The sequence below is a fragment of the Micropterus dolomieu genome, linkage group LG02, assembly GCF_021292245.1.
Source record: "Micropterus dolomieu isolate WLL.071019.BEF.003 ecotype Adirondacks linkage group LG02, ASM2129224v1, whole genome shotgun sequence".
In the NCBI taxonomy this organism is placed as follows: Eukaryota; Metazoa; Chordata; class Actinopteri; order Centrarchiformes; family Centrarchidae; genus Micropterus; species Micropterus dolomieu.
In genome coordinates this window covers 32053331-32067834 of record NC_060151.1, presented here as the reverse complement: position 1 = coordinate 32067834, position 14504 = coordinate 32053331, and the positions used below count along the sequence as shown (strand labels likewise).

General features: G+C 41.5%; 1 protein-coding gene across 6 annotated transcripts in view; it reads left to right on the top strand.

Annotated features, from left to right (window-relative positions):
* The first annotated feature begins 9057 nt into the window (after positions 1 to 9057).
* Positions 9058 to 14504, top strand: part of LOC123964633 — an 11104-nt gene continuing 5657 nt past the window's right edge. Inside the window, exons 1-2 of one of the 6 annotated variants that reach the window (XM_046041515.1) lie at positions 9058 to 9153; positions 9246 to 9438. Coding sequence is in view for 2 of the 6 variants with exons in the window: in XM_046041505.1 (XP_045897461.1) it covers positions 12761 to 12813 (53 nt within the window). In the remaining 4 variants the exon portion in view is untranslated. The other 5 variants (XM_046041511.1, XM_046041513.1, XM_046041508.1 and 2 more) reach the window with 5 other exon arrangements.

Genomic DNA, 14504 nt, shown 5'->3' with positions numbered 1-14504 from the left:
AAAACATGTAGAGGAGTTTGCAAAACTGGTACAGCCTAAGGAGATGCCACGCTGCAATGCGAGAGTGAGTGTGTGTGTGTGTGTGTGTGTGTGTGTGTGTGTGTGTGATACATTTTTTTTAAATATAATAAAAATTTTAATCAAATAAATAAATAAAACAGTCAAAAGATAAGAAAAAATAAAAATAATGAATTGATTCAAAATAATAAAAAAAAGATAGAATCAAAAAGCAATTGCTAAAATAGCAAGCTATCAAAATAATAATAATTTGTGTACAATAGTGTAATGTGTACAATTGTTTATCAGTCTGAGGTTCCACTGGTTGTCCTCACTTCATGGCATGAGGAGATATATTTTGCAGCAAGTATTTCACATTTGGGCATTTCTCCCACTAAATAGGGGAGTTTCTGTGTGTCTGATATGAATTCGAATTCGGGGTATATTTGGGAAATGTTTGCAAAGTGTTTTTTTCTTAGTGTTTTATATTTGGGGCATGAGGTTAGAAAGTGCAGCTCTGTCTCTACCTGTCCCCTGTCACATTGGGAGCAGAGTCTCTCCTCTTGTGGTAGCCGGCTCTGTCTGTGGCGACCCTTTTCTATGGCCAGGCTGTGTTCACTCAGTCTGTATGTTGTCAACATTTTTCTTACTTTAGGACATTTTATTGTACTCAGGTAATTTGCCAGTGTGAATTCTCTTTTTAGGGTCAGATAACATTGGAATTTACTGTTTCTTTCCAGTATTCAATATATTTTTCTTTCTGCTTGCTGATAATTTGGTTTGGTCTGCTTGAGTTGGTGTTGCTGTCCTGAGGCTGTTGGGGACTTGTTACTGCAGAGAGCCTCAGGACCAGCTGGCTGAGGGGACTCTTCTGGTTTCAGCTCCTGGTATGTTAGGGCTTTGTGATGATATGTGTGGGGGTTAACTGATTTTAAGTGATTGTGAAATTTAAGTGATCTTTTCTGTATTTTTAGTAGGGGGGGGTATTGGCCGAGCTCTGCTCTGCACAGGTTATTTGGTGTCTTTCTCTGCACCTGCAGGATGCTCTTACAGAACTCTCTATGGAAAGATTCTATGATTGTTTTGTCCCATTTGTCAAATTATTATTATTGTCTTATTATTATTAAGTTTTGGCCCCCAGATTTCGCTACCATATAGAATTATTGGTTCTAGTACAAATTGGAATATTTTCAGCCAGATTTCAATTGGAATATAGATTTTAAAGTTTATTTTTATTGCATAGAAAGCTCTCCTTGCTTTGTTCCTCAGATCTTTCACAGCCATGTTGAAGTTCCCTGTGTATGTAATGTTGAGGCCAAGGTAAGTGTAGTTTTTTGTGTGTTGTAATTTAGTGGTGTCTCCTATTTCTGTATTTTAGTCTTTGCTGTGTTTACTGTCAGGGCCCAGGTCTGACAGAATCTCTGAAGGAGGTTAAGGTGCTGCTGCAAACCTTCTTTAGTAGGTGAGAGCAACACTAAGTCATCTGCATACAGCAGACCTCTGATCTCTGTGTCGTTCAGGAGGAGGCCAGGTGCCGTGGAACTTTATAATTGGTTTGCTAATTCATTGATATATAGATTAAAGAGAATTGGACTGAGATTGCATCCCTCCCATGGGAGAAGAACGCTGTTTGTTTGTTTCCAATCTTTATAGCACATTCACTTTTTGTATACATGTTCTTAATCAAATCAAATGTGTTTCCTCTAATGCCACTTTCAAGTAGCCTATAGAAGAGGCCCTCATGCCAGATGGAAGTCAACAAAACAGGCATATACCTTTCTTTTCTTAATGTTTAAGTCTTGATCAATTAGAGACTGGAGGGTAAATATATGGTCTGTTGTGTGGCAATTTGGCATTTATGCAGAATATTGTGGTTATCAACAAAGTTGACAAGTCGTTTATTAATGATGTTGCAGAATATTTTTCCCAGGTTACTGGATACACATATTCCTCTGTAGTTATTTGGGTCATATTTATCTCCGTATTTATAAATTGGGGTTATTAAACCTTTGTTCCAGATGTCTGGAAAAGTTCCAGTTGCTAGAATAGTATTGAACAGTTTTAGTATAGCCAATCTGATTTTATGGTCTGAGTATTTGATCATTTCGTTGATTTCAATACCACAAGCCTTTTTTCCTTTCAGGGACTGGATGACTTCTGTTAATTCTTGTTCTGTTACAGGGTAATTTAGAGGGTTCTGGTTGTTTTTTATCACTGCCTCCAGAGTTTTCCATTTCGTGAATATCTTGTACTGATCATCATTTTTTGTAATATTACTGTATAATTCACTAAAGTGATTAAGTAAGTAAGTATTTCCATCTTGGATCGCCAATTCATCCTGCTGGGTTTTGTTTAGGTTGTTCCATTTCTCCCAGAACTGGTTGGACTCTAAGGATTCCTCAGTTTCACAGAGCTGCTTCTTGCTGTGTTGTTTTTTCTTAGTTTTTAGGGTGTACTTGTTTCAGAGTGGCCTCATATTGATAGCGTATGTTTTGGTTATCTGGGTCCCTGTGCTTTTCATTTGATCATTTCCTTAAAGTTTTCCTTGGGTCTTTGCATTGATTGTCAAACCATTAGTTACTGTTCATTTGTTGAGGTTTTGGTTTGGAGGCTTTCAAATTAGACAATGAAGCCAAATGCTGAAATATTGAATTGATTTTGTCCACAGCAGAATTTACACCAGAATTATTCTGGGGAAATGTTTCAGTTAGAAATAAATGAGTTAAATCATGTATGTTTTGATTTTCCAGTGCCTTTAGGTACGCCCCCATGCTGTCTGGGGTCCATCTGTATGGGTATGGGCTGTTAAACAGTTCACAGGGCTCCAGACTTAGACTGAACCCTTTTCAGATAGATAGTGATTTTGCTGTGATCTGAGAGGGGTGTGAGGGGGGTGACTGTGAAAGCTCTGAGAGACATTGGATCTAGATCTGTAATGAAATAATCTACTGTACTACTGCCAAGAGTTGAGCTGTAAGTGTAGCGACCCAGAGTCCCCTCGGAGCCCTCCATCGACTCTGTACAGACCCAGAGAGTCCCCTCGGAGCCCTCCGTCGACTCTGTACAGACCCAGAGAGTCCCCTCGTAGCCCGCCGTCGACTCTGTACAGACCCAGAGAGTCCCCTCGTAGCCCGCCGTCGACTCCGTACAGACCCAGAGAGTCCCCTCGTAGCCCGCCGTCGACTCCGTACAGACCCAGAGAGTCCCCTCGCAGCCCGCCGTCGACTCCGTACAGACCCAGAGAGTCCCCTCGTAGCCCGCCGTCGACTCCGTACAGACCCAGAGAGTCCCCTCGTAGCCCGCCGTCGACTCCGTACAGACCCAGAGAGTCCCCTCGTAGCCGGCCGTCGACTCCGTACAGACCCAGAGAGTCCCCTCGTAGCCGGCCGTTGACTCCGTACAGACCCAGAGAGTCCCCTCGTAGCCGGCCGTTGACTCCGTACAGACCCAGAGAGTCCCCTCGTAGCCGGCCGTTGACTCTGTACAGACCCAGGGAGTCCCCTTGTAGCCCGCCGTTGACTCTGTAGAGACCCAGCGCACGGCAGAGCTGTAGAATTTGCATACCGCTTGCGTTAGTAAGCTTATCAAAGCTCTTTCTAGCAGGACATTCAGGGAGGGGGAAGCAGTTGCTTCCAGGTAAGTGTTTGTCTCCCTGGGTGTTCATAGTGTCAGCTCTTTACCCTGTTCGAGTGTTGAAGTGTCCACAGAGTATAGAGAAAGTATCTGGGTTGTAGTAGGGGGGTTCTGATGGAGGTATATAGATGGCACACATGTAGACATGTGCCATGTTTGTTAATTTTCAACCATATATTAGCTTCTTCTTGTTTAATAACTGATGGACTGGCTCAGTTCTGATTTACACAATATAGTCAGGCCTCCTGAATCTCTGCCTTGGGTTATTGTGGGATTTTTTGTTGATGGTAAAATAATGTCAGTGTAGCCGTGAGGACGACCAGTGGAAACATCTTCTCTGCACCATGTCTCCTGTAAAACTATGATGTCAGAGTCTTTTAACTCTCTATTAAAATCTGGATTTCTGCTCTTTAAACCAAAAGCTGATGATCTCAGACCTCGAATGTTCCAACATGTTATTGTAAACGATTTCATCTCCAAGTGTAATCTGTTCAAAAATTAGACAAACACCTTAAAAAACAAATAATAGTAAAGTAGATATTAAAAAATAATACTATTAACAAACAAAAAGGAAAAAGTGTAAAAAGAGGAAAATTAAACTAAATGAATAAAATATTAAACTTTGAGTGTTGAGTGTTTCACGTGTGAAATACTGTTAAGAATTGTCCTTAAATTGCTACTCGTTTAAAATGATATCCAACATGCTAAACCATGAATTATAGTGATGTCGTCTGGTTTCTTCACAGGAAGATGTTTGACCAGATGGCTACAAGTCAGCGAGAACACGAGGACGAGCTTCAACAAGACAATAATATTAGTTCATATCCAGCTGAAGAGACTGAAACAGACAAACCTAAGTGGAGCAGAGAGGAGAGCGATCAGGAGGAAGAGGAGGGTGATGGAGAGGAGGAAGAGAGCGATCAGGAGGAAGAGGAGGGTGATGGAGAGGAGGAAGAGAGCGATCAGGAGGAAGAGGAGGGTGATGGAGAGGAGGAAGAGAGCGATCAGGAGGAAGAGGAGGGTGATGGAGAGGAGGAAGAGAGCGATCAGGAGGAAGAGGAGGGTGATGGAGAGGAGGAAGAGAGCGATCAGGAGGAAGAGGAGGGTGATGGAGAGGAGGAAGAGAGCGATCAGGAAGAATCCCAAAAATGGGAAGACAAAGATAAAAATCAAGAAATCTTTGAGAAGATAAAGGATTTAGAGGCCAGGAAAGGTACATCTGAATCTGCAATAAGGGTGGGGTTGATCAATGTTTCGTCACTGAACAAGAAGAAAACTCCGAGGATCAAAGCTCTCATAGAAACAAACAAACTGCACGCCCTTCTTACAACAGAGACGCATTTAAAAAGTGAAAATGCAAAGGATGTGCTCAAGAAGGCTACGCCTGAAAACTACAGGTTTTGTTATCAGTGTAGAGATGGAGGACGGGGAGCGGGGCCGACAGGAGAAGAGCAGAAAGATGGAGGGGTAGGAATACAAGAAGGTGGAGGGGTAGCAATCCAGTTCCTAAATAATGAAGAATGTCACCCAATCCATTTTGATGTTGATATTGAACATGTTGGCGCAAAGCTGACATTTGGTGGACGGGAGGTTATGATTATCTGTGTGTATCGTCCACCAAGCAATGGATGCAAGAAATTTCTAAAACAGACAGAAAAAGACTTCAAGAATTTTCTGAAGGAGATGGGCCTAGACAGCCAAAGTAGTCAGGATGAGAAGGACAAGAACAGCAAGAATGTTCTTACTGAGAGGGACAAGAAGGTGAGGACATTTTTAGAAGATAAGTGCACGGAAATCAACAACTGTTTGAACCCAGTCAGGAAATTTCAGAAAAAGATACAAGAGGACATCGAGAAATTTCTGGAGGAGATGGGGCTAGACAGCCAAAGTAGTCAGGATGAGAAGGACAAGAACAGCGAGAATGTTCTTACTGAGAAGGAGAAGAAGGTCAGGACATTTTTAAAAGATAAGTGCACAGAAGTCCAAAAATGTTTCAACCCAGTCGGGAAATTTCTGATACAGTTTGAAGAGCTTGTGAATTGTGTTTTCGACACTCACAAAGACCAAAGTATCATTATCGCTGGTGATTTCAATTTCCAAGTTAATAAAGACGACAACAAAGACGCTAATCATTTTAAAGAGCTTTTAAAAAATGTTGAACTTAATCTAGAATCTAATAGAACAGACAATCCTGTGTGGGAGGCAACACACGAGAAAGGTAACACTCTGGATCTGGTCATCACCAAAAATGTTAAAATCAATTATCACTTTGTCTGCAAACCCGACCCCGTCCCCAAACTATCAGATCATTACACCATATTTTTCTCCGCAGGGCTAAAATAAAAAAAAGAAACGCCTGCACATCAACATCAACATCAGGGGTATTCAATTTGAATTCAAAGAGGTCCAGTTAGAGACAATTTCCCGAAGCAAAGGTCCGGAACATCATGGAGCGCGAGCGTGAGCGCGAGCGCACGTGTTGGTAAATACAACTTTCAGTGTGTGTATTGATAACAGATCGTGCGCATCTTTAAAGTATGATTCAATTTTGCGTAAAATCATCCTCTGCACTGTAATAGCACAATACATTAGATAACTGCCCCCCAAAAAGGACATGATCCCCTCTCACTTGGCTTCCCCAATATCTTACCACACGCCACGCCACTGACACAGAGAAATCCTCAACATTAACATGAATCCTGATGATGGGATATATTCCATATACTGATGAACAGAATCAGAGTGTCGTCTGCTGCTTAAACACCAGATGGCAGCAGAGATCAGACTCACCCAGAGAGAGCGCCACGCACACACTGACAACATGTGATGTCATGTGTGATGCCACTTCTATAACATGATGTCATGGGGGATGTCATTTCTGTTACAGGTGATGTCACTTCTATATGGTGTGATGTCATTTCTATATGGTGTGATGTCATTTCTATAAGGTGTGATGTCATTTCTATAAGGTGTGATGTTATTTTTCCATAAGGTGTGATGTCATTTCTATAAGGTGTGATGTCATTTCTATAAGGTGTGATGTCATTTCTATAAGGTGTAATGTCATTTCTATAAGGTGTGATGTTATTTTTCTATATGGTGTGATGTTATTTTTCTATATGGTGTGATGTTATTTCTATAAGGTGTGAAAGGTGTGATGTCATTTCTATAAGGTGTGATGTTATTTCTATAAGGTGTAATGTCATCTCTATAAGGTGTGATGTTATTTTTCTATATGGTGTGATGTTATTTTTCTATAAGGTGTGATGTTATTTCTATAAGGTGTAATGTCATCTCTATAAGGTGTGATGTTATTTTTCTATATGGTGTGATGTTATTTTTCTATAAGGTGTGATGTTATTTTTCTATATGGTGTGATGTTATTTTTCTATATGGTGTGATGTTATTTCTATAAGGTGTGAAAGGTGTGATGTTATTTCTATAAGGTGTGAAAGGTGTGATGTCATTTCTATAAGGTGTGATGTTATTTCTATAAGGTGTAATGTCATCTCTATAAGGTGTGATGTTATTTCTATAAGGTGTAATGTCATCTCTATAAGGTGTGATGTTATTTTTCTATATTGTGTGATGTTATTTCTATAAGGTGTGAAAGGTGTGATGTTATTTTTCTATAAGGTGTGAAACAGAAATGCATTCCTGAAACAAAAAATTTAACCAAATTAAAATAACAGTCCGATTTTGGTTTTTGCAAATTTGCTTCTTGTTTCTTTGTTTGAATAAAGACATTATGAAAATAAAAACAGGTGGGTCAGGTGACCCGGAAGTAAAAGTACATATTAAAAAATAAAAGCAAAGAGTTTAGAATGGCCGTTCTGTAACAGTATGCAGCACTAACGTTATACCAAGGTAACGTCAGAGGAAACATTAAATAATAAATAAATGAACTGGACTGATGGGAGTCTGTTAGCATCAGCTAGTGTTGTAGTATCTAGATCGGTCTTGGTCTGGAGACCGGCCTTAAGTCCACTTCTTGGTCTCGTCTCGACGGCACTTGTACTCTGTCTTGTCTCGGACATTGAGGACTCAGGATTTTATTTCAGTTTTTACTAGTCAAGACCATAACTTTGGGAATATCAATAAATTGCTTTTGCATTGTCTGATGTATTCGTTAACATCCTAACTTTGATTGGATGTAAAATGTTTTGCTTCATATGGAACCAATAACTCAAATTACAATGTACTGTTCCCATTAACGACTGCCCCACCCCCTCTATCTGATTACATGTGGTTTAATATTGTGCATTTATCCATGTACACAGCAAGAGTCTGCTCTCCTCATCTCCTTCTTCCTCTCCGTTGGGTTTACAGGGGTCTCTGTTGTAGCTCCCAGTCACCACTTTAGAATATTTCCATTCTGCAACTGCGAGCCTCGTCCATCTTTCTCTTTTGTTCTTCAATAAATCATTTAATCCCGTCTATTGATTGTGTGGTTCTTGTTAGTGAAATGGCTCATTTCATGATGAACTGTTCCAAACTTTCAAGAATGCAGGAATAAAGGTCTCTAAAGACCCAGAGCCAAATGTTTTGTCTGGAGAGTGGGCTGACCGGGGACCAGTTCCCAGAGCCAACTGTTTGCCTAAGCCCCCTGTCGTGTAAAAATTCAAGACTTGGGCCAGATAAGAAAGCTTGAACTTTTACCAACATTTTTATTATCAACAAAAACAGACACCAATTAGAATCCAAAAGTTCCACCGGAGTGAGTCAGAGATCGGTGCAAAATAGAGTCCCATTCTGTTACCAGAACAGAGACCCGAGTCCACATGAAAACCATGTAACGACTTTTCACCTCCTTTTATAGCTCTGCTTCTTGGCTTCACATCATCTCTTGGCTCTCTTTCCTGCTGCACCTGAATCTGGGAAAGTCCCTGACTGCCTGCTCCTCCTCTCTGTGTCCTCTGCATGAACTCTGCTTGATCGTGCCATTTCTTCCATAACCTGACTTTTGTGGAATAAACTGGTGTTGTTTGTGCTCCGTGCTAGAAACAGGACATTCTCACTGTGATGGACTATATTGATGTATGTTTTGTAATACAATTTTCACAAAATCTGCTTCTATATTTTCCTTTGTAAGTGTTTTTGATGCTCCCTCCCTTTTCTCCCAAAGCACACGAGCTTGCTCACACTCACACACACACATACACACACACATGTGCTACTGCTGAGCCAGGGCAGGAAGGAGCACACACACTCAGAGCTGTAGAGTTTTAACACTGTGATCCTAACTTTACACTATAAAATAACACTGTAAATGATGATGTAGACCACCATTGCTCTAGTAATTAATGAAAAACATTTAGGCTATAATGCTCTAAATTAATTCACATCACCCCCCTGACCAGAAGTCACATGACTTACAGAAAGTGATCTGCAGGAGGGACTCTGGTCCGTCTGCAGTCAGGCAGAGGAAGGAAAACAACTACAGGAACTTAACTTCAACAACAGGAAGTGTGTTTGGCTGCAGATTCTCTCCAAACTTTATCCCACTACAACTTTCAGCAGCAGGTAAGAAACTCTGATCTGTATGTACATGTCTCCAGCTAGACTACAGAACACTGTGGTCAGGTTCTCCTCACAGCTTCTTTATATTTACTGAGCTGACGGACTACATGGATTGAGAGAGAAAGTTTCACGGATATCTGAAGCATAAGAAGACTCAGCAGCTCAGCTCTGTGTAACACACCCAGGATACTGGATACTCTGACCCTGCAGTACATGGTGTCGCAGTAAAAACAGTTTGATCTGACACGTGAAGAAACAACTGAGAGAACCTTCAAACAGTGAAACCAAGTAAGTTCATAAAGTCTTAATCTCTTAAGGAAGTCAGTCTCTCCTGATCAGGTGGAGATCTTCTGTTCACCCATCTTTTTTTTAGAGACATTAATCTGACATTATAAATGCCATCATGTCCAAAACCTTTGGTCTGATCAGACAGAGTATGTATTCCGTCATCAGTCTGGGCTAAACGAGCTTTCTTGTGTTTTGGCTTCAGTAGTGGCCATGCACCCACACAGTCCTCGCATATAAACAAACGTACATACATATGAATCACATATATAAATTTCCATATATGGATTCACTCCCTGATGGTGTTTTTTCCTGTTCAAGGTCTTTTGTTGTTTTGAGCCAGTTATTGTTTCCAAGAGGTCAGAGATCACTTATCAATACTTTACTATTATTTAGTGACGGTTATTTGGTAAGACCAGCCCCAATGGGCATGAGGTAGGCCTGCACGGCGTGAGGAAAATATTCAATGTGCGATAACATCATTATATATTGAGGTGACATACGACCTGCGATAAATAAACTAATGTTGAAGTGTGCATGTTAGCTGCCTGGTTGTTTTTAAATTATAAGATTAGACTTGACTAGATTAGACTAATATTTTAAATACAACTAAATGTTTTTTCTAGAGCAGCAACAACTTCACTAAATATAAAGTCAATATCTGACATCACAATACTTTTAGAAAGAATGAAGAACTCAGACAACAGTCAGTATGTTCCTCCTCTTCCTCCTCTCTGCTGTTATTCACTGCCTGCAGGTAACGTTACCTGGTAGGAGGAGGAGCGTCTGGTTTGTCTCAGCCAGCAGCTGAGTTTACAACAATGTGCCAAATATAAGCCTACAGACCAGGCTAAGATACGGAAACCATAAACTTTTTAGATATATTTATCTCTTTCATCTACTTGTTAGTTAAGAGTTAAATGTTGTGCTGTTGTGTTTTGTTCTTATCAGTTGGTCTATTTCTGTGTCACACAGAGCACATTTCTGCACGTGTTCACACTTGGCCGATAAAGCTGATTCTGATTTTGATGTTGACTATTGTCATTGTTGGTGGTGTTTCAAAGTGTTTCACATTAGGCTGAAAAGGCATTTAAAATATAAAAAGAAAGATCAAATAACAGCTCAGATGCCATTCGCGTGCAGTAATTTTTATTTATTTATATATTTAAAAAGCATATCTTTTCATCAATGGTTATATGCCAGAATTAGCCCGAAGGCTATTTTCCATCTGTAGTCCTCGGCAGGTCGTCGCAAGGTACAAAGTAACACAGCTAAACATTATATTAGAAATATGATATAACACAATTTAAAAGACAGCACAGTTTTGTAGACAGGGTTATGTAATTTTAAGTGCTGTTTATGCAGTGAAGTGCTGCATCTAGTACAGCATACATACCCCTGATCTCTGTCCTCTTCATGGACAATACAAACACCATGCAGTCCCCTCTCGTGGAGGCCCTGGTTACAGTTCTGCCACCACCGGTGTATTTTTAATGGGGTTGGAGCAAGTTCATGTTGAATCTTATATATAGTGCAGGCAAATTTAACCTGTTGGAAACAGCCACCTAGTTCCAGGATGAAACGCCTAAAATAACATACCCAAAATGAATCAGTAATAACTCCTCAACCATTTGACCTAGATGCATAATTATGGTCTCCTTTGAAAGGTCAGAAGCTCAGGAATATAAATCCATTGTACATTAACAGACTACATGGAGATGCAATAAAAAAGCTCTATTTTAATGCAATAAACCATCAAAACCATCATCAAATAGATTATAATGCAACTGAATATCTTCTAATACACCTGGAATGCAATTGTAACTGTAATTTTGATGAAAATAAACTAAAATACAACAGTTTTACAATTTTAAAAATATACCAGGCAAATATTTACTGTTTAAATGTTGAGTTTTATTGGGAGTTATCTTTAAAACATTATTTCTGTCCATACAACCACGTTCCATATAACATAAAGCTTCCAAAAGATTGAAATATTGATAAAAAGAGTGACTATTGATCAACATTCCTGTGAGCAAAAGCACTCCCATGCTTTACAGGCGTGTAGCTGGAGAACGGAACATCCCACAGTGATGGGGGGCATCAACTGATGGGATTGAGCAGACCTTTCATTTGATACCCGGGGCCCAGTTGTTCAAAAGTAATCTGATCGGATTTCGGCTGTTGGATTGGATCAAATCTTGAAAATGGGTTGTTCAAAAGAAGAAAAGGATTCTGAAATCACATCAGATCACCTAATCCAATCCTGGTTTTGATCTTGATCAAAGCTTCAGTTTGTGTTGTTCAAAACTTTTTAGTAGAAATAGGATCCCTTTGATCCAAAAAATCTGGATTATCCTGATCCCAACAGAAGGCTGGATTTTAGGAACAAAATGTCACTTTTAAAATCTTCCAAATAATACAAAATTTTTATCATGTAGTAGCCTATATACACATTTATTTATATTTTGCACTTGATTTGTTTAAACTTTACAGTGATAAAGTAGATAAAGTAGACATTACCTATATGCCTTTCAGTACAGTAAAGTAAAAAATAAATAATCCCCAAACAGCTGTGAATATCAAACAAAAATAATGTATTTAATTTCAACTGTCACTTATTGCTGTACTTTAATTACAAAGGCACAATCAGCAAGGGGTGAACAATTCAAAAGTAGTTTGTAACAAGTTCATTCCTCATTGCAGGTCCAGTCAGTCTCCCATTCTGAGAACTCTGAATGATCCAACTATTGGACTGTGTCACGATCCTGTCTGCCATGTCATGTTTTGTACTTTTAGTCAGTTTTATTATATGTTGTTTTGGTCTGTTGGGTTTTGGGGGTCTGTCTTGTCTGTCGTCTAGTGTTTAGTAAGTCACGTCTGTTACCCCAGTGATCCCTCTGCATGTCTGTCCCTCGTTAACCCTGATCTCTGTCACCTGTGTTGCTCCCGCCCTGCTCGTTATCCGTGTGTGTGTGTGTGTGTGTGTGTGTGTGTGTGTGTGTGTGTGTGTGTGTGTGTGTGTGTGTGTGTGTGTGTGTGTGTGTGTGTGTGTGTGTGTGTACCTGGTGTTTCTGTCTTGTCTTTTTCAGGTCATTGTCTGCTGTCTCCCTGAGTTGCTGTGTGATCGCTTGTTGTCTGCCCTTTCGTCGTGTCTCCCTGTTTCCCTGCACCATTTGGATTTCGGTTTGGACAACCTCTGTTTTGGACTCTGTATCAGCCACTCAAACCTGTGCTCGCTGTGCTGTGCTTTAGTTGTTTAAATAAATCACTAAACTGTACCTGCCGGCTCCAACCTGCTCAACCCTGCCTTTACCACAAAGGCATGACACTGAAGCGGCCGCCTGACTGTCGATATCAAAGCACATATTGGAACAAGTACGTCTTTAGAAACATCGAAATTACGGTTAAATAGGCTGTTAGTTTTTGTTTTACCCTAAGCCTTATGTAATAATGTTAACGTATCGATCCTCCACTCCTGCGTTTTAGAGCCAACCATGGTCCGCGTTGGCAGCGTTCATATTTCTAGCTCCACCCGATTAAAATGGAGGCTCCGCCTTCATTGACCCGTTGCCATGGTGAATCGTAGTATCGGAGCTCCATTGATGAGGCTTTTTTTCCTCCCCACTCGCGCCTCCATCAGGCTCAACATACTCAGAGCTGACTGAACTTATTCTGATCGGCCTTTCTGAAACCAAAAGCTTGGAGTTCGACAGCTCAGAGTTCAGGTTCACACTCAAAGTTTGTTGAACCTGCTTTCTGAAACAGGCCCCTGAACCCAGGTCCAGTGAGGCCCTTAACTATTTTGTAAATGCTTCACCCTCTAAGGCGATGCTACATAAATGATGGCGTACATCACACATGTACAGCGCACAACACAGCCTGTCACACACCTCTGGACGCAGGAGGAGGGACTGCGTCGGCGATGCCGTGGTCACGCACGGGGGAACAGCATCACACACTGCCCGACAGATTTCTCCTTCAGAAGAATATCTGTACAGGGTGTGTATGTGTTGTGTCCACACGAAGCAAAGTGTCAAGTCGAGGGCTTCGTCCAGAGAGTGGGTGGACCACCACACCACCTCGTCCTCACGCTGCTTCTCTTCAAGGGAGAGAAGATCGCAGAATGAGGAGCGTGAACCGAGGGTGAGCGCTCTGCCGGCGTGCTACGTTCCGAGGCGCACGCAGCATGGGGGATAACGTCAGAAAGAAGCCTGTGTCACGGACGCCGCACACCCGTACTGGTGTGGCGGCGTCCCGCCCCGCTCGGGCCGACTTGCTAGAAGACATCGCTCTTCTTTCCTGAGTGGAAACCTTCTGCTCTTTAGACAGCTCAGTGCTGAAGAAAAATGGGAGCCGAAGGCCGGGTCTCACCGCTATGTGTGTGTGTGTATATATACACATCCCCCAAAATGCACCACAGGAAGTCATTCCTCCCTGTGGCCATCAAACTCTATAAGTGTCTGACACACGGCTGCGTTCAGACTGCAGGCCGATGTGACCCAAATCCTTATGTGACTCGGATCTGATCTTTTTATGACAGTGTGAACAGGCCGGGTCACGTGGAGTCTGATCTGTTCCAGGTCAGAACTGGGCCACTTTCATATGTGGTCCAAATCCGATACAGATCGGATCTTTTTAAACGCGACCTGTCTGGACACTCGGGTCGCATTTGATGCGACTTTGACGTCACCGCAGAGCAGCTGTTGTCACAGCTCTGCTGTGGACGGAGCCGCCATTATTAACACGTGGCTCTCTTCCATCGCTACCTCGCTATTATCTTATTATTCTTCTACCTGAACTCCACCGGACCGGAGCTCTCTTCTGAGTTACGTGTATGCTACTTGTCCGAGCGGACACACCGGGCAGAGAGATGGAGTGAGCGACTTGTGGGGCAGATGCGTTGTCCAGCGCCAGAAACCGTAATGAAACGAACAGGAAGTTGTGAACACTTGTCATAATTCTGGAGAAATGTGACGATGAAAAAGAGTCTCCCACGTGTTTACTTCTGTGGCCTGCATGTGACGTCGTGTTCTTCTTCTGCGCATGCGGGTCACTTTCAGGCCGCC